At 44.4% G+C, this 19,797-nt stretch overlaps 1 protein-coding gene across 6 annotated transcripts in view; it reads right to left on the minus strand.

Annotated features, from left to right (window-relative positions):
* SLC4A1 (solute carrier family 4 member 1 (Diego blood group)) overlaps positions 1 to 19,797 on the minus strand; it is a 34,926-nt gene that overhangs the window by 9,589 nt on the left and 5,540 nt on the right. For 2 of the 6 annotated variants that reach the window (XM_029574104.1, XM_029574103.1), the window contains 14 exons: positions 18,903 to 18,990; positions 18,684 to 18,790; positions 13,357 to 13,430; positions 11,463 to 11,643; positions 11,075 to 11,210; positions 10,777 to 10,918; positions 10,039 to 10,120; positions 9,317 to 9,501; positions 8,861 to 9,071; positions 4,529 to 4,732; positions 3,468 to 3,616; positions 2,398 to 2,592; positions 1,287 to 1,445; positions 511 to 600 (listed from right to left, as the gene is read on the minus strand). In XM_029574104.1, the coding sequence (XP_029429964.1) occupies positions 511 to 600; positions 1,287 to 1,445; positions 2,398 to 2,592; positions 3,468 to 3,616; positions 4,529 to 4,732; positions 8,861 to 9,071; positions 9,317 to 9,501; positions 10,039 to 10,120; positions 10,777 to 10,918; positions 11,075 to 11,210; positions 11,463 to 11,643; positions 13,357 to 13,430; positions 18,684 to 18,790; positions 18,903 to 18,990 (2,003 nt within the window). Of the gene's footprint in view, positions 1 to 510; positions 601 to 1,286; positions 1,446 to 2,397; positions 2,593 to 3,467; positions 3,617 to 4,528; positions 4,733 to 8,860; positions 9,072 to 9,316; positions 9,502 to 10,038; positions 10,121 to 10,776; positions 10,919 to 11,074; positions 11,211 to 11,462; positions 11,644 to 13,356; positions 13,431 to 15,777; positions 15,803 to 18,683; positions 18,791 to 18,902; positions 18,991 to 19,797 lie in introns of those variants that run through there. The other 4 variants (XM_029574106.1, XM_029574108.1, XM_029574109.1 and 1 more) reach the window with 4 other exon arrangements.

The following is a 19,797-nucleotide window of genomic DNA, read 5'->3' on the forward strand; positions in this document are numbered from 1 at the left end:
AATCCATTACTTGCTATTAATCAAGTTGACTTAGAAAATAGCCACTGCTATTACTAGCATCAGTAGTGTGGGATAGACTTGCCAGGTACTTGTAACCTGGATTGGCCACTGTTGGAAACAGGATGCTGGGCTTGATGGACCCTTGGTCTGACCCAGTATGGCATGTTCTTATGTTCTTATGTCCTGCTTCACTGCACGAGCCAGGCTTCTCCTTTTTGTCCCACCAGTTCCCCTTCCCAGCTCTACCCATTCCCGGTGTTCTGGTGCCAATTCACCAAGGCATCCAAACTATCATACTTTCTCTTGTTGTTTCAAATCACTCCTGTCAGTTCTGGGAAAGAGGCCAAGTTCTACATTCTAATACCAGTAGAGATTTCAGTTTGTGCTGGGCCCAGTGATACTTTTATTATAGCTTTCATGCAGCTCACTTATAGGAAAAACCTGTGGTAGAAAAAAGTCACCAATCCTCCCACATAGTTTCAAGTGAGACTTGTGCCCCATGGAACTCACCTGGGTGTAGGTATCGGTGATAAAGAAATCTGCTGTCACCATAATAATAATGGCTATTGGAACACCAAAGTCACCAATCACACGACGAAGCTGCAGATAAACAGCGGTGATGTAACTCAGTAATATGGATGTTGTTGGCAGATAAGGATTCCTTGGCCCACCCTGTCTGCTCTATAACTCTCTGCCTACTGGGTCACCGTGTCCTTGCCTTGCCCTTCCCATTGCATCTCAGTACCCCTCCCAAGAGTGCTTGAATTCCGTCTCTGCTTTGGTTACTGCCATCTTGTGACAGTAGGCAATTCCAGGCATCAACCACCCTGTCATTAAAGCAGCAGATTCTAGTGTATGTAGGCAAGAGTGCTGCTGCTGCTAGAATCTAGCCCAGGGTGTATGTCATTGCTAGGACATGTGTAACTCTCACTAATAGCTCTTCCATGTGAACATGCACACCTGTAAAACACTCCACTCACATCTAGCACTTAAAAGTTCATGCCTCCTGTCTTCTGTACCCCTAGGAGTTGTGGACAACAATAACATTATGTCAGCAAATGGTTATACATTCACTCTCGGGGTGTCTGGATGCATGGACTTTCAACGATATATCCAATTTCCTTCTTGTTTTTGTTATATTTAAAGCAAAGGAAGAGAAGAGAACGGGGCAATGGGCCATGCTCCAACCCCAGAAACATGGACCATTAATGTTATATTATTCTGCAGGTGTAAGCAGAGGGGGTGGAGGGGAATGACTGAGATGCCGAGGTTGCCGCCATACTCACCTTCCCTGGGAAGAAGCTGCTGTTCTTGAACTTGCGCAGGAAGAAAGCGATGAAGAAGGTCCCAGCCATCAGGATCAGGGAAAGCAATGCTGTGTTGGGCTGCGGTGCCATGGTGCCTGTGACGTTGTATTGCTTCTGAAGGGGGTGTGTTTGGAAGATCTGTACCGACAAACAAAAGGGATTCAGGAACATAGGGAATCAGCCTCAGGGAAGGAAGATGGCAACCAGGTGTAGGTAGCGAAGATCAGGCAGTGGCTCATAGGGCAACCAATGGGTGCAATTAGGTTGCTCTATGAGCCTTTACTTTAGAAAGTCACATGACATGCTTGCTTACTCAAACTTTTTTCTTGTTTAGTTGGCCAACGCCAGTCAAATGCTTTTTCTGATGCAGTTGCTGGATAGCCCCTTCTACACCAAACAACTAGTAAGGCAAATCCTCAAGTGTGTGCTACATGCCCTGGGGATGGCGATCTGCTCCTGCTTAGTGGACTACTATGAAGATCACAGAGGATAATTACTAAACTCTGCCTTTTTAAATGTAAAAGTGATGGAGTGGTTGGGTAGGTGCATATCATAGGAATATCTGAGGAATGTTATGTTACATTATGCTATATTTGTATACTGCCTTCCTTAGATATAGTCCAACCCAAAGTGGTTCACAAAACATGAAAATAATACAAAGGATGGGAACCTCTATTAAACTGTATGATGCCTCTTAGTGACCCAGTATACTTGGTGGTACACATCATCTACAATGCAAAGTCAGTTTTGTAAACCTTTTGTTTCACAGCAGAAATTTATGTAATGCTGATAGGGATCAGAAAGGCATTTCCTGGGGTCAAAGGTCAAGCAGAGTTGATGAACTAAATGCAGGATGCAACCTTTTATTATACACAAGGTCTGATATACTAAGCTTTTTTCCCCATAGACGAAGAATAGGAAAAATGACATAGTAAATCAGACCCATAGTGAGATAGGTTTACCCCATATAAAAGCACATGTACTGTTACACACACATAAATACCTGATATATAACATGCATGCATACAAAGCAAACACAGGCTCTCTCTAACACACTGACACTTCCTCTTGCACTGGCAGGACAGCTCACCTTGATTAGCTTGGAGAAGGTCTCAAAGATGAAGATGAGAGAGATGAGGAAAGCAAAGATTTCCTGGGTGAATCGAGAGATGTATCTTACAAGGAAGCTGCCTTCAATGGCCACGATGATCAAGACAATAAGAAGGAGCCAGAAACCAATCCAGACTCTTCCCACAATGTACTCCATCTCCTGGCTGTCACAAAACTGGGGCAGAAAAAAAAAAAAGAACAAAAACTGAGAATGAGAACCTCCAGCAATCAGCAGCCATAAGGAAAGGCAGCCTTTAACAATCAGAATCCAATGTGCATTGAGAACCTCCATCAATCAGCACCCAATGAAGAAAAACATTCTCTAACAATCAGTATACAATGGGAAATGAGAACCTCCAACAATCATCAGTCAACAAGGAAAGACACTTTTCAGTTAGAAAAGAGAACGTCCAACAATCAGCAGCTAATAAGGAAAGTCTGTTTCCAACAATCAGTATTCAATGGGAACGTCCAACAATCAGCAGCCAACAAGGAATGGGAATTTCCAACAATCAACACCCAATGCAGAATTATAGCTAATAATAATCCACAACCAATGAAATCAGCGGACAGTGAGGAATAAGACCCTCCAGCTATCATCAGCCAATACAGAATGAGCACCTGCAAGGATATGCAAAGTCCTAGAATGTTTCTAGAGAGGTTGGATTGTTTCTTAGATTACGTAGTTCATAGAAGCTAAACTGCTCCAAAAAGAGTTTCAACATTGATGCACATATATCACGCAGTAATGACAAGTCCTACTTGATGCAACACAAAATGTACTGTATTAGCTCCTCTTATGAAGATGCAAACATATCTTTATCTTTAGCTCTATTGGGATTTGAGAATCATTTACACCAATGCACTAAGCGATGTACAAGGTGCCATGCATAATCTAAAAATAATACATTAATCCCAATGATGGAAAATATTCAATAGAAATCGCATAAGGATAATTGCAAATGTTCTGCAATAAATTGAAACAGCCTACCATCTGGAAAGTCAAGTTAAGGAGTACAAGATACACCATGCTTTAGAGAAGCTACGTACTGAATAAAAGGATTCTTCAAAGACCAACAATGGACCTGAGAACCCAATGATGAGCAAAGGCTGAGCACTTAAGAGGCAAAAAACCACGCTTTGTACAGCTGTAGAGACCAGCAGCTCGGAAACCCCCATCCAGTTCTTTGTCTTCTCACCTGCAAACCAAGCAAAGAGGAATCCTGTCAGGAGCAAAGATGCAACGCTATCTCTGAAAACATTTTGAAGGGTCTTGAGGAGCTCTGTTCTCCCTGAGTGTCTGATTCATCAAGGCCTTTTGCCATATATACAAAATGGGAGACAAACCTTAATGAATCAGGCCCTAGATGTTGATAAAATTCCCCATGCTACAACTTCTAGGTCAGTGGTTCTCAATCCAATCCTCAGGACACCCTGAACCAGGGGTTTGCAGGTTACCCACAATGAATATGCCTGAGATAGAGGTGCATTCCATAGAGGCACTGTTTGCACTCTATGCAAATCTAACTCATGCATATTCATTGTGGATATCTTAAAAACCAGACTGGCTGTGTTGCCCCAAGGACTCCTGCTCTAGGCAACAATCATTCTCTACTCTATGTCTTCTTGAATAATCTGTGAAAATGACTCAGGGGACACCTGAGGGACATTTTCTCTCAAATGAGGTGGGATTTATCTGCCCACTGGTTCTCTCTTATTAATGCCAAAAGCTTTGATGGCTGCTAAAACTGATTGTGCATCCTTGTACTTACAAGCAGAGTTATCCTATGTTTCTATTTTGTTTCTTTCTGTCACTCTTGTCCTCCTACCTTTTGCATGCACATATCCTGCTAGTAAGTCCCTCTCTTAAGTCCTTACCACGTCATTAAAAAATGGGTAGCTTGGTGTGACAAGCACAAAGCATCCTTAGCAGTGGGAAAGTGAGGGTATAAAGCTGTTAAGTCAAGTAAGTCTGCAGTATTGCATTAGATTGGAAATTGTGGGTCTTTATCTGCTGTCATACTCTGTCTCCTCATGCTACAAACACAACACAAGAGGTCATCAAAACAGTTATCCAGCAGACTGAGAAGAAATAGCAGTGACTGACTTACCCAACAGTCCCCCAAAGGTGATGGCAGGCGACAGAGCGGCGAAGTAAATAAAGATGACAGCCGCCAGGCACTGGGCATTGAGGGCATCCTTGATATCGCTCAGGTACTTGGGATAGCGGCGTTTGATATCCCGGACCAGACCGCCAAATGGACGCCTGGTTCTGCTCAGTGGATCGTCATCGTGATCCTCTTTCAGCTTCTGCTCTGTTGGGACCAACAAAGTGCAAGTGGCAGTAGCTAAGTGAGATATGAGGGCTGCGAGCAGCTTAGGTGCAGTTCACAACTTAATCACACTCAGGGCTCTATTTACTAAGCTTCCCCCCCCCCCCTAGATACACATTGGGAGAAAACCTTTAGTAAATGACCTCCTGAGAGATGTGATGCTTAGTTAGAGTCTGGAGTAGTTCCAGAGGACTTGAAAAGGGCGTATGTGGTTCCTATTCATAAAAGTAGAAGTAAGGAGGAGGCTGGGAACTACAGGCCAGTCAGTCTGACTTCTGTGGTGAACAAATTAATGCTAAAAACAGAGGATAGTGTAATTTTTGGAATCCAATGGATTGAAAGATCCGAGGCAGCATGGTACATTTGGAATCCAATGGATTGAAAGATCCAAGGCAGCATGGTACATTTCGTCAGATGAATCTGATCAATTTATTTTATTTGATTGGGTGATCAGAGAGCTGGATCAAGAGAGAGCACTAGACGTAGTGTACTTGGATTTCAGCAAGGCTTTTGACACAGTTCCACACAGAAGACTTATAAATAAATTGAGCGCCCTTGGTATGGATCCTAGAGTGAATGACTGGGTTAGAAACTGGCTGAGTGGGAGGCAACAAAGGGTAGTGGTAAATGGAGTCTTTTCTGAGAAGGAGGTTATTAATGGTGGCGCTCCTCAGAGATTGGTCCTTGGACGGGTTCTTTTCAACATTTTGTGAGCAATGTAACGGAAGGGTTGTTGGGAAAGATTTGACTTTTTGCCTATGATACCAAAATCTGTAACATTAAGGTGGCCAAATGATAAAGTGGATGGAACAATTCCCTTATGAAGAAAGACTAAAGAGGTTAGGACTCTTTAGCTTGGAGAATAGAGGGCTGAAGGGAGATAAGATAGAGGTGTCTATAAAATAATGAGTGGAATGGAATGAGTAAACCTTAATCAGTTGTTTACTCTTTCAAAAAGTACAAAGACCAGGGAACAAACAATGAAGTTATTGGGTAATACATTTAAAACTAATAAGAGAAAATATTTTTTTATTCAACACAGAATTAAGCTCTGGAATTCGTTGCCAGAGGATGTGGTGAAAGCTATTAGTGTAGCTGCATTTAAAAAAGGTTTGGACAAGTTCCTGGAGGAAAAGTCCATTAATAATTATCAAGGGAGAGTTGCAGAAATCCACAGCTTATTCTTGGGATAAGCAGCTTGGACTCTGTCTACCCCTTGGGATCCTGCCAGGTTCTTGTGACCTGGATTGGACACTGCTGGAAACAGAATACTGGGCTTCATGGACCTTTTGTCTGATCTAGTATGGCAAGTTTTATGTTCTTAAACATATGGATAAAGCAACGGTAAAAGCCAGAAGAATGCTTTACTGCATAGGGAGAGGAATGTTCAGCAAAAAAAAAAAAGGGAGGTGATATTGCCCCTGTAGAGGTCCCTGGTGAAGCCTCACTTGGAATACTGTGTACAATTCTGGAGACCTCACCTTCAAAAGGATATAAACATGATAAGTCGGTCCAGCGGGGGCTACTAAAATGCTCAGTGGTCTTTGTTCTAAAGCATAAGGGGATAGACTTGATGATCTAAACATGTATATCCTAGAGAAAGGGAGAGACGATAGAGACATTCACAGGAAGTGAGCATTTTACAGTGGAAAGGAAGCTCAAGACTGAGGGGGTCATGAGATGAGGTTGAAAGGGGGTAGACTCAGAGGTAATCTTAGAAAATATTTCTTTACAGAAAGGGTAATGGATGTGTGGAACAACCTCCCGGTGGAAGTGGTGGAGACAAAACCAGTATCTGAATTCAAGAAAGCATGGGATAAATACAGGGGACCTCTAAGGAAGTAATGAGTATTTTGATGTTAAATTAATTGGATGGATGGGCAGACTGGATGGCCATATGGTCTTTTTCTGCCATCATGTTTCTATGTAAAGGCACATGAGTAGTTAATATACATCTGATGAGGCCAAAGTCAGCAGATAGCTGTCTGTTTTATATGAAACCACTTAAGAAGTAAGACACACCAGACTCAGTTTTATTTACATGAGATGATAATTACATGGAGATATCAGACAGCTAGAGCCAGCCCTCCTACAGATAAGGTAAACTCCCCTTATACAGGCCGATTCAGTAAAGTGCACGGGACAGCGGACGAATGCCCGCTCTCCCGGCGCGCACACCGGCCACTCGCCGGTGGGCGCGATTCAGTATTTAAATTAGGTGGTGCGGTAGAAACAGGCAAAAGGAGGTGCTAGGGACACTAGTGCGTCCCTAGTGCCTCCTTTTAGCCCAGAGCGGCAGCTGTCAGCGGATCTGACAGCCGACGCTCAATTTTGCCGGCTTCGGTTCTCGAGCCCGCTGACAGCCACGGGCTCGGAAACCGGACGCCGGCAAAATTGAGCGTCCGGTTTTCGGCCCGACAGCCGCCGGCCCATTTAAAAATTTTTTTTTTTTACTTTTTTTACCCTTCAAGACCTCCAACTTAATATTTATTTATTTATTTATAATTTTTATATACCAACATTCTTACATTAAAATGCAAATCATACCGGTTTACATAAAACAGAAAAAGCAGGAAAAAATATTTCCATAGTCAAATACAGAGAACATTTATAATAAAATTGTTAACAAAGGCATAAGGTAGGAACTTGAAAAAAGGTTACTTAACAGAAAACGTAAAAGAAAAAATAGTAAATGAAGCACAAAGAGTTGACGTCTTCTGTTATATATATATTATATATTATATTATATATATTATATATATATATATATTATATATATATATTATATATTGCCATGATATTAAGTCAGAGGGTGCACAGAAAAGCAGTTTTTACTTTTTACTGCTTTTCTGTGCACTTTCCTGGTGCCGGCAGAAACTAGCACCTACCTTTGGGTAGGCGCTAATTTCTTAAAGTAAAATGTGCGGCTTGGCTGCACATTTTACTTTCTGTATCGCGCGGGAATACCTAATAGGGCCCTCAACATGCATTTGCATGTTGCGGGCACTATTAGGTTCAGGGGGGTTGGACGTGCGTTTTCCGCCCCTTACTGAATAAGGGGTAAGGGAAAACGCGCATCCAATGGCGGGTAACAACGGAGCGCACTGTACTGTATCGGCCTGCTAGTGAGCTAGTAGGATTGCCTGCTTCAAAGAAGGACCGGGGTTCATCTAATTTACATTCCTTCATGTCGTTCCAGCAGTGGGAATACCAAGCCAGAGACCAATGGACCAAGGGGCTGCTTTGGAGAAACCTGGAGTGAGCAAACTGTTGCCCACCCCGGGGAAAAGAAGTGGTGAGGTAGGGGAATCGGTAAGGAGACCAGAGAGAATGAGGAGGAGGAGGAGGAGAAAGAGAGAGGAGGCGGGGAAAGGAGAATAAAGTTAAAAAAATGTAAAAAAATGAAATAAGCAAATCAAAACAAGAGACAATAAAAAAGACAAGCAAATTAAGAAAAATACAAAAAGAGAGCGAACACTAGGAACAATTAGTGAAAACAGTAAAAGCAACATAAGAAATAATAAAATTGGGCAGGGTGGGATGGAGTTTTTCTCTTTTGGTTGGCACCTAACATTTTCCAGCCATTACCATTGTGGTGTGTGGCCTGTGTGTCTGGGTGTGATGCACTTATGGGTCTGGGTCTGTCTAGGTATGGAGTGCATCTCTCTGTCTGGTGTGTTGTGCTCTGTGTGTGTGGTCTGTATCTTTGTGTATGTTGTGGTCTATCTGCCTGTGTTTCTCTCTGTGTCTGAAGGTAGTGTGTCTGCCTGTGTTTGTCTGAGTGTGATGTGTCTGTCTGTCAGTGGTGTCTGGGGGCCTGGAGGTGGTGTGTCCATCTTGTGTTTTTCTGTCTAGGTGTGGTATGTCAGTGTCTCTGTGCCTGTCTGTGGGATGCCTATGTCTAGGTGTAGGCGTCTGAATCTCTCTGTGTCTGTCTGGATATGGGGTAACTGTGGGGGTCCCCTCTGCCATTGGCAGACTTCCACTTATAGGGCAGATCATTAACTTTCAATGGGAGTTTATAGTGGATTCTCCATCCTAAGTGTTTCAGCAGTGATATAGATGGCATAAATCTTGGCAAGAGGCCGTATTACTCTACCCTGTCCATACCTTCCGTCTTGCTCCCTGGCACCACTTTGATCTCCTCGAGTGCACGGTACCTCTTCCGAAGGAGTGCCTGCTGCACTGGCACCAGTGCCTTTAGAAGCTGCTCATTTTGGATCTCTGAAGGGGGGATGACAATGCTGCAGTCCAGAAACTCCTCCACACCCTTGATCAAGTCCTGGCGCCCTTCTGCCAGGGAGGCTTCCATGCGGAACACCTGCAGGAATTAAGTAGAGAGCACAGAAGAGATTAAGGAGAGTGCCACAGAGAGTAATGGGCATGGAAGGTCTAGACTGCATAGGAATGGGAAAACCAGAAGGGCACTCAAATCTCAATAGGATATGGAATTAGGCCAGCAATAGGGTAACTACCTCAATTAATCTGAAAAACTGAATCCGGTTGTGTGACTCTTCAGAAATCCCCCTTCTCCTGGAGGTTATGTCCGAGCCTGTATGAACGTACCCTTTCTGACATCATGGTGGAGACAGCCCGACCAATCTCATGGTAACTTGTATTTGGGGTATCGGGCCCCAGGAGCACGAAAAGGAACTTAACAGGGAAGGGGACCTCCAACACCGACTCCAGTTCTGCCGCTTCCTTCAGACGCACAAAGGCCAAGGTAGGGTGCTCCAGGAAAGCAGCGCACCCTAGAAAAAGAGAGGAGCCAGAAAGGCTTCATTAACCAGGGGAGGCACTGGGACAGGATTCTATGGTGACTGAACAGTACGGAAATAATGTATTACAGCTAATGAATAAGAGAGGAAAGAGAGAGGAAAATTAAGATGGAGAGGGAGAGGAACCGCAGGAGAGAAAGAGGGGAAAGAGAGTAGGGGTGTCATTTTCTGAGTAGGGTAAAAGGGGTAAAGATCGCTCAGCTGCCTGGCCCTATGGATCATTCAATATAGTTGGGAAATCCTAGTAAAAAAAGTTGAAAGGAAAAGCTGGGGTCATCAGAGAGTTCCAAGTCATCTTGGTTAGGCTCAGTAGGGTCTAGTTCTGCTCCCATGGCATCTTCTGAGCCAATACTTCTCGTTTACTTAAGAAAAGCAGGTCCATAAGTCCATAGGCGCAGTGGGGTAAAGCGAGGACAGGCTTGGCCTGTTCCTGAGGACAAAGAGCCGTAGTTCAGGAAGGTGGCGAGGATGAAAGAGTGAGAGGCTCTGACAGAAAGAGTTTACACTTACCTACAAGAACCAACGTTGCCTCGGCACTCTCGGGGATTCTTTGTGATAACAGACTCCTCTCACTGGGTGCCCCAAGCTCTCCCTGGAGAGCAGAGAAGGGAAAGAAAGGAGTCTGCTCGTTATCTGCTATTCTTTCCTCCTTGTCCTACTTCCCTCATACACTAAACTTGCCGTTCTTACCTCCCCAATTCACTTTTCATTTCCTTCCCCGATGTCTCTCCACCAGCCCTTTTCTCCCTCCTCCCTGCCTTTATAGCCTTGGTTTAATATAAACAGAAGCTTATCAGATAGTACTGAATGTCTGCATGTGTGACTCTTATATATTTGAAACAAATGGACCAAACTTTGCATTGTGGTAGATCCTTGGTGGGACGGGGGAGCATGATTTGGGTGAGAGGCAAAATTGGCACTTTGCCATAAGCAATGGATGAGGACATTATACTGAGGCTATATAGAATGTCTCACGTTCTGCTGGCTATCCTTGTCCCTAAATTTCCTCCTTCTCTACAGCACATTCCCTTTGTCAGCTAAGCCTTACCCATCTGGAAATGTGCTGGGATTTGCAAAGTCACATTCCATATTGTGTAAAGCAGGACTGGACTGCAAATCTCGATGCTGAGAGAGGTCCCAAAAAGCTCTGAGATAGTGTAAAAAAAAATTCCCTCTTTTTAACCAAAATGTGGGACTGTCCCTTTAGGTGCAGGACATCATGTGGCCATCCTAGATGTCAAAGCTTGCCTGTTCCGTGACAGCATATGTCCGCATCTCAATCTGGTGCTTTTCCTGCATTAGTGGCCGGAAGCTGCCTGGATCCTCTGTGCCCTTCTGCTGCAGTGAAGCTGGAGAGACGCTTCCTGCAGAACCAGGATCGTCAGGATGGCTGTTGGGGGGGTAAGGGAGTTGTTAAACAAAATGGCATTTTAAATACCAGGATTTTTCAACATATACAAACTGTCCCCTTTCTTTTGCTCTCTGTTTTCCTACCATTCTTTGCTAGTAGGCCCCCAGGATGCCTGCGGGCGCTCACCACCAATACCTGTGCTGGAGAAGCAGGGCTCTCAGAACATCCTCTCGGTCCTGTGGTCTCAGCTGGCCTTCATAGATCATCTGGTCAATCAGCTGGCAGGAGATCCCAGCCAAGTTCTTCTCTGGCAAGTCAAGAAGGACCGTACCTAGAGACCATGAAAGGGTTATTGGTGTACACTCAGTACGGACCCTTACAAATTCTTCCACTACTGATCAGCAGAGCCTTTCTAATTCTAATCCCTGTCCCTGTGGATATCATCTGGAAGCTTGAACCTCATCGTATCATCACCATCTCCACCACCATTGGCTCTCCGGTTATCTCTGCTGTACCATTTCTAAATGACCCACCAATGGACTGCTGCAAGGCACAAGGCATCTCTTGTTTCCTCCTTCCTCACCTTTTGTGAAGGCTCTGCGCAGCTGGAGGAGACTCCGGAAGGTCAGGTAGGAGATGTGTGGCTTCCCCCACTGCTTGGCATCTTCATCATAACCCTCTTCCATCTTGACCCAGCGAGAGGCTTCCATCCAACGTAGCTCGTTGTTTTGATCCACAACCAGTTCTTGTAGTTCTACATAGGCCTGAAAGAGCCCAGACCCCCAACCCCAGCAAAAAAGAAAAAAAACAAAACACAAATGAAAATAGAATCACCCCAGCCCTAGCAGAGCACTAGGGCGGCATCAGCGGAGTCAAGATTGCTCCACTCACCATGGAATATGCAACTTCAAAATGAAATATTTTATTCCAAACTGACATCAAAGTTCTGTGTTTAACAAGCTGAGCTCAGAAAGACAACTTTACTACAGCCTGTGTGCCTTTCCCTGGATCATCACTAGGGAGTGCCAGAGAGATTGGAGAAGATTCAAACTGATGGACGTTGGGTCTCCCACCCCCCAAAGTACTATGAAATTGCACTTTTTCCAGGAAAATTTTTCACACTTGTTTACTATATTTTTTATTCCATGAAATTCATGGGGGTTTTTTAAAGTTTTTTGGAAAATTCACTTTGGCATGTAACCAACACATCCCTCCAAGTTAGGGGTCCACAAACTCAATCTTTGAGGGTTGTTAGGACTTCCACAATGAATATGCATGAGATCTATCGGATGCAGTGCCTCCATTGTATGCAAATACATCTCATACATATTTATTGTGGAAATCCTGAAAACATGAATGGGGTTGTGGCCCTCGAGGATTGAATTTGGGCACCCCTGCCCCAAGTTCTCACATGTACCTAACCAGTCCACCTAGGGTTATGGTTCAGGCCAGGATTTTGAATCTTCCTTTCCAGGTTGTTTTTGGTTTCATTAAAGGCCTTTATTCTTAATGAAGCAAGACTACAATTCCCAGCATGCCTTAACATCTGATGTCAAAAAAATAGACTGGTCCAAAATCACATGGGTGACCCAAGGTCACTTGGGAGATATACAGATAGCTCCAGGACCCCAGGGGCAGGCTGGTAATATCCTTTAACATAAAAAAAATCCCTTTCTAATCTGCTCTGGTTTTTGTGGTTCTGTTTGTCAATATTGAAAGCAAATCCCAGAATTCTATGGGATAATAACCATACATAAGACTAGGACTGACACAGACTCTTCCACCTGACTTGGAGCTCAGTGCTCCTTCTAATACCCAATACGTAATCTTTGGGGAGCAGGAGGATAATGATCCGATAAATACATCTATGATTCTTTCTGAATAGATGGTGTCCACAGGTAAGAGAAGGCCTGCCAGCTGCATCACACCCAGCCAATCTTTTCTGCTACCTCCTACTTAGTTTGAGCAAAGCAGCTCACACCAGTTCTAAACTGCTGAGATATCCAGTAAATGACTGAGCACAAACAAGGAAGCAAAGCGGTTTGGAGGCCGTCAATAAGCCACACTCTCTGTTGACTTCGTGGAAGTATTTCTCCCAATCCCCCTCCCTACATACTTAGTGTGTTTATACATCAAACATATTCAGCACTCATTCCTACTCAGCCTCTGTCCTCCCTCTTAAAGTGCTATTTTTGTTTTCTTTTTAGGTCTAGAAGAACCACTTAGAAATACAGATGCAGGCTTCTAAAGTCCTTTCACACTCCAACATCTAGGACTGCCACTGGCCAAGGCTGTTATTCAGGTAGCCAAACCATTTCCAACCAATCTGCTGCTGGGCTCTCTTCCTGCCATCTGTGGCCCATAAATTCAGGGTTCTCCTTTTCCTTGTTTTATCCCTGACTATTTTCTTCCATTCTTACATCTTCTTGAACTCAAATGACTATTTAATATGGTCATTGTGGCCTCCTGCCTCTCACCTGGTGATTCCCCTGGCGGGATGTGGAAGAGATGGGGACCTGTAGAGCTGGCTTTGTCACCGAGGAACCAAAGCCTGCAAAGGAAGAGAAACACAGTTCAAACAGATAGTTCAGTTCACAAGGTGTGGCTTCATCCTTTTGATGGCTGGCCTGGCCACAGTATCCCTGTGCTTCCTATTCAGCAATAAAGTACCTTCAGCGACAAAGACAATGTCTACCTTCAACAAGATCTACAGCAATCAGGAACTTGCAGTCACAGACCCAGTGCCCCAGTACCCTCAACCCCAAGTGTGATGCTCAGGTAACTTCTGCCTTGAATAGTGCTTGGGCAGTTTGCTAGAAGCAAGGTGCATAATGCCCAGTCCTCTCATTGCCTTGGCACCCTCAGCAAGATGCCCAACGGCTGGAACCATCAGCGATATGCATGGTGCCTGCTACCTTCAGCAGCACACTCAGTGGCCGAATGTGACCCTTCCTGCTTGATCTGTCAGTCCCATGCCAGTTTGGGATTTCTTAGACAAGCCTCCATGGGCTGTGTATTATGCGAGAATAATCCTTACTGTGTACTGGTACTTAAGCGCTGCTATCCAAAGGACAGTTCCCTCGTGTGCTGTATATAATGACCATTTCTCTGTACTGTGCCTCTGAAGTGTTCGGATAGTCTACTGCATTTCAGTAGGCAGTTAGCTCTTGCTCCTCCCTTACCCCCAACAAATGTCCCCAACCACAGCAATCTACATACAAAAGAGGCAGGAACAGAATTCTCCATAGTACTGGCACGTAGAGTCCGCAGCCACAGGGCCAAAGGGCAGGAGTCCGCAGTCAGACTGACCTTAGGGAGGGATCCCACCTCTGTTTAACACACCCTCTTTCATAAGTCACATGAAAATGAGTAAAAAGAAGAAAGCCTGCTACTGCTGAAGGGTCAACTGGACAACAGACACAAAATGGGAGAAACTCTCCAGCACATATGGCCTGAGGTTCATTTTTTTGGGAAGACAGGATCCCCAGAGCTACAGCTACAGCTGGGATCCTGCCCTCCTCACCACTATCCAGACTGGGCCCAACCAGATCTTCTGTACTCCAGCCCAATACTGCAGCCCTATCCGTCTTAGGCTAAATCAGGCCAAACCCTGCTGAGACACGAGCTTAAAATTTAGCTCCCTAAGAAACTGGAGCTGGACCCATTCCGCTGCTGAAAGGCTGGGCTGTGGGGATGGAAGGAGGGCAAAGGCAGGAGAGGGGCTGTGGCATAGAAGTTGATTTCTCCAAGCAAGCGATAAGACACGTGTTTTGATAACAGAGCACCAGTTAGATTAGCTGTGCCGTTCTGCTTCTCTAGCAGTGTTTCCTAAACAAAGTCAGCCAGGTTGGGGTGGGTGCCCTCAGATCTCATTCAAGCTAACCGCCTCAGAGCTGTGCACAGCAGCAGTCTCTGTATAAGGACCCCCTTAGCCCACCCAACCTGCCTATTATGTCCTGGCAGACCCTACCTTATCTCCATTACCTCTTGGCCTTTTGAATGTGGTTCGTATTTTGCTTACTAATACCTCTACTGAGAGTGATTCCAAGCATCCACCGCTCTCTTTATCCTAACACCAAAGCGGGGAAGGGAATGGGGTTTGGAGGGAAGGACAGGCTAAATGCCACCTGCTATGGCTGTCAATATTACTCCTAGCAGAGAAATAAGTAGGAAGTATGGAGAGTGTAGTCATAATAAAAAAAACCAAAGTTTCTCTGCATTGCAAGAACATCTGAAGTCAGGTTATTGCTGCAGGGATGGATCACTGAAGCTGCTACCCTGCCTACATCTTATCCCACATACAGGGTCAGCATGGGCGTCAGTGGGAATGCAGGTTCTCAGAGCACAAAGGATGTCAGAAGCGAATAGAGGGTCTCGGACAAAATGCAGGCACTGATAATGCCAGCGAACCCTGGAGAAGGAGATACAGGAGTTCCCTCGCTGGGGTCCTTGCAACTTGAAGCTCCTACAATTCTTAGATTTTTGGGTCAAGATGCGGCACTTGTAAGAGCAGCATCTTGGTCCCATGTACACATGATCCCCTTATGTCCTTCCATCTTTCTTGCCTAACTTGGATGCCACCCTATCTCCATCCCTGCATCATGATGCTGGTGACCATGGTACTCTGAGGTTCTCCACTAATCACTGTTAATATTGCATTCTGTAGACTACTCCAATATAGCTTATATATCTGACCCTCCAATGACTCCCATCCCCAGTCTTAAAACAGTCCTTATAAATGTCTTGTTCTTCTCTCCAGTGCTCATTGTGCTCTCCCCCAAGTCCTTGCTGCTAGTCTTCAGAAGGAAAAAAAAGCCTGCAAAACAGGAGGTGGCACCCCTTTCTTCACCACAACCACCACCACAAGTAGCACACATGCGCACATACTACCCGCCTACCTGAGCACTTGTAGCCCTACCCGCCAGAATCCAGCGACTAGAGATGGAACATGGCTGCAGTGATATTTCTGAATGTTACCTGAAATATCTTATATAGTCCCTTTTGACTGAGTGTGGACCCAAGACCTGGGGAGACCAATCCTATTCCAAGATTCAGAAAACCACCTCCAATCCTGGACCAGCAATCTCTGGCACTGGCCTGAGGCCGAGTTCCTGCTCGGAGTGGTTTGTGTGCACAGTAAATTGAGTGGCATTTGTAATTGGTTGACAGTAAATATAGGAGCTGGCAACCTGTATGGGGTAGGCTCACTCACAACATCAGCAAGGTGTAATTGTACAATTGAAAGGATTGCTTTAGAGATTTGACAGATATAGATACCTTGGCTAGTCTAAGCTCCTCTGCTATACTGTTTGACCTTAACTTAGTAGGGAAAGAGGGAATAGGTCCCATTAATGTTCTGACATGCCTGGGGATGTGGGAGAATGGGAGCAGCTTCTAACAGGGTAGGGGTTTGGGTGGTTCATTAGGATGTATAGTTAGAAATAATGTCACTAGCAAATATAAGTACAGCTCTGAACGGCAGACCTACAGCTAGACTAGTTAGCAATAGTAGTTATATTATATGTTATTAGTATTATATGTTATTGTTCAATGTTCTTTGTAAAAAAAACCCTGATCTGACTTCCCAGACCAGGGCTATCTTTTCGTTCCATGTAAACCGGACTGATTTGTATTGTATACAGGAATTCTGGTATATAAAAATTAAAAATAAATAAATAAATAAATAAATAAATAAATAAATAGTTCCATAGTACTGCAGCTGGGTATAACCCTTTATCCTAAGACCATAGGGCACGGCTTCCCACACCTGTCCTGGAGACCCCACAGCCTGTCAGGTTTTCACAATGAGTTACATTTGCATACCACAGAGACTCAGTATATGCAAATTTATCTCATGCATATTCATTATGTATACCTGAAAACCCAATTGGATCCCTAGGACAGGTTTGTGTCGACATATTAATAAGGAGTTAAATGCACAGTAAGGTACATGATCTGATCAGGAATCACTTGGTTATGAAATAATAGAGATAAAGAAAGGGGAGACATGATACAAACTTTCAGGCGTCTGGTAGGCTTGAATAGGATACCAGAAGGAAATATTTTCCATAGAATGAAAAACTCAAGGACAAAGGGTCATCATAAGAAGCCGAAGAGAATGCTAACGGCATGCAAGGGGAGAGTAAGAGTAAGAGCAGGAGAGCACAGCACAGCAAGCAGACCCAAACGAGCAGAGTGCTCTTTATACATCTTCCGCATTAAAAGGCACCTCTCACGGTAGTTCTCACTTTGTAAAACTGAAAAGAACATTTTGGATGTGAAATGATGAGGCATGAGCCCTGAGACAGAGGGAGCTGGGACAGGGGCAGGTGGGCCTCCCTCCCGCTGCATCATTTCTCCTCTGTTTTATTGTTTTTGTTACTTAACTAAAGTGACGTGCCCTCTATGACCCATTTCACTGCCAACTGAAAGGGCAGAACCGCATCAGACCAGCCACAGACAGAAAGGAATCAGCCAGGAGTGGATTCTGTCTTCATCCCAAACACATCTCCTCGCTTGACCTCAGCGAGCATTGGCTTCGGAAAGAACGGGCGTGTGCTGTGTGCCATCACGAGGGCTCGGCTGAGGACCGGGAGGGGTGCTGCTTTGGGTGTGGCTAGGAAACCTTTCCCATTGCCATGCACCTTGAGGACCCGGTAGACAGAATGAGCAGAGCCGTCTGCCAAAGTGTGGTGTGTGGGCCAGCCAGTTGTATCGCTGCCTCATCTGTGCTACAAGGTCCCACATAAAATAATATGGAAAATCATAATGTGGCTTTCTAGGGTGCTTTGTATGCAAGAGCAATCCCAACCAGCTGTACAACTACAGTGCTATGCTTCAGAAACATGCATACCACCACCTCCGGGGTGGAAATCCTGGATGCTTATTTTATTGTCTAATCTTTTTTTTAAATTGGGATTTATTAATCGCCTAAGCCGAGGAAACTAAGTGATGTACAGATCAGCATACATAATCTAAAACCAATATCTACATATCGCTGCAAAACGCACCTTGGCAGTGTTTTGGGAAAGCCCAGAGATCCCAGCTCTCTCTCCAATTTATCTGCATCTGGGGAAACTGACCGTGGTCAGAAAACGCTTTTCAGAAGTTTGAAAATGTATGGACACCCTATTTGACTGGTTAAAATCTTCTGCTTTTTTATTTTTTTCATATTCATATGTATCTGTTTTAACAGGACCATATGAGTTTCTGTATGGGTAGGTGAAGGGAGGGGAGTGGGTTGGTTGGAAAGGATTATTTAGAAATCTGTGCAAATGTTTGGGTTGTTGTTACTCTTGCTTTGAATGAATAAGTGTTTGAATTTGTTTTCCAATAAAAATGTGAATTATTTAAAAAAAATGCTAGTCTGTGGGAAGTCTTCCAAAGGGGCTGACAAAAAATTGGAATTACAGATGCATAAACTGAAGGAGGGGAAGGATAAAATGACTTGCTGAATGATCACCAGTTTTACATTGATTAGGCCAATTCAAGCCTTCAAGATCACACAGTCCCTTCTTTCAATATCAGCTAAGTATCAACTCCATCCCCTTATCTAGGGTTCATCCAGTACTGGTTTTATCCTACTGCACACAGGGACTTGTAATCCTGATCTTCCCATAGATTTCCCTAAGAAAAACAGAATTATAAATCCATGAATGTGCTGGGTGTGTTTGACATAGAACCAGTTGGCAATCCCAGTGCCCCATATCACCTGATCTTCCTTTCTCCCCACACCCTTCTCCACTCGACCCACTGGAACCCACTCTGCTTCGCCTCCTGTTGGGTTGCTTGAATGAACACATACTTCTTTCTTTTTCCTGATATCTTCCTGCCTTGCCCATAGGGTTACCCTCCATTCGCCTTCCCTTGGTCAGGTCATAGGTTCCGCGGTTCCTCTGCCACGAAGAGTGGCTGAAAAATACAGACCAGGAGGAGGAGGAGCCCGTTAATGTGTTTTGCTGTTAAAAGTCTGGCTAGCAATGATCTCATCCCTTGGCTGCCACCTCTGCTGGTCTGAACTCACCGAATTAGGTTCTGCAGTCCAAATCTAGACTTCTTCTGCTCATGGGGGAAAGTCCTGCTGTCCCACAACCCAGAATGAGCTCCAGATCCTACATAAAAAGGCTGCAGCATTAGGCAGGCAGATATCTATATGAACTAGGGGACTAGTGAGTAGTATTGTGAAGCCATCACACTGATGGCTGAACCCCAGAGCTGCTGTGGACTTCCCGGATACAGCACTTCTGTTCCAACAGCTTCCCTTACTTACCAAGTCACCAAGACTTTTTTGGAGACCCCTTCTTGATTCCTATAGGACCTTCATGCTCACATCAATGTGCTCAAGAACATCTACACAGTTTCAATAATTCATATCAGGGCTATTTTATTCTAACTTCTTATCTTGTCTGATAACTCTACCGCTCAACCTGATAACCTTACTGCTCAGTCCCATTAGTCAACTTATGATCAGGATGGTCAAACTCTGGAACCTCCTACATAGTGAGGGTGTGTTTGCAAAAGCACCGAATAGCTTTAAACAGGGTATAGATGACTATTAATGAGTAGGAAAGACTGGTATGAACATTTGGGTTTGGATGATATAATTCCTCAGTATGTGACTGTAGTCTGTGCAGCCCTCTCCTCTCTCACAAATATACAAAACTTGGGTCTAATTCTAAACCATATGGAACTCAGCTCCACTAGTGAATTCTTAGCAAATTATATTCATATTCAGTAGCAAACAAACCACAAAATTTGAATTCAGGATATGCCCCAAAAGAACTACGTGCGCTCTTGGCCACTGTAGAACCCAGATCTTCTTGTGTATGCCTGCAGAATCAGACTACTGGTCTGCTACTGACCACTTCAAAGCCCAGGCCAGTTTGTGAACCTCCACACAATCAGACCTCAGATCCACT

Source organism: Rhinatrema bivittatum, chromosome 12 (genome assembly GCF_901001135.1).
Source record: "Rhinatrema bivittatum chromosome 12, aRhiBiv1.1, whole genome shotgun sequence".
Lineage (NCBI taxonomy): Eukaryota > Metazoa > Chordata > Amphibia > Gymnophiona > Rhinatrematidae > Rhinatrema > Rhinatrema bivittatum.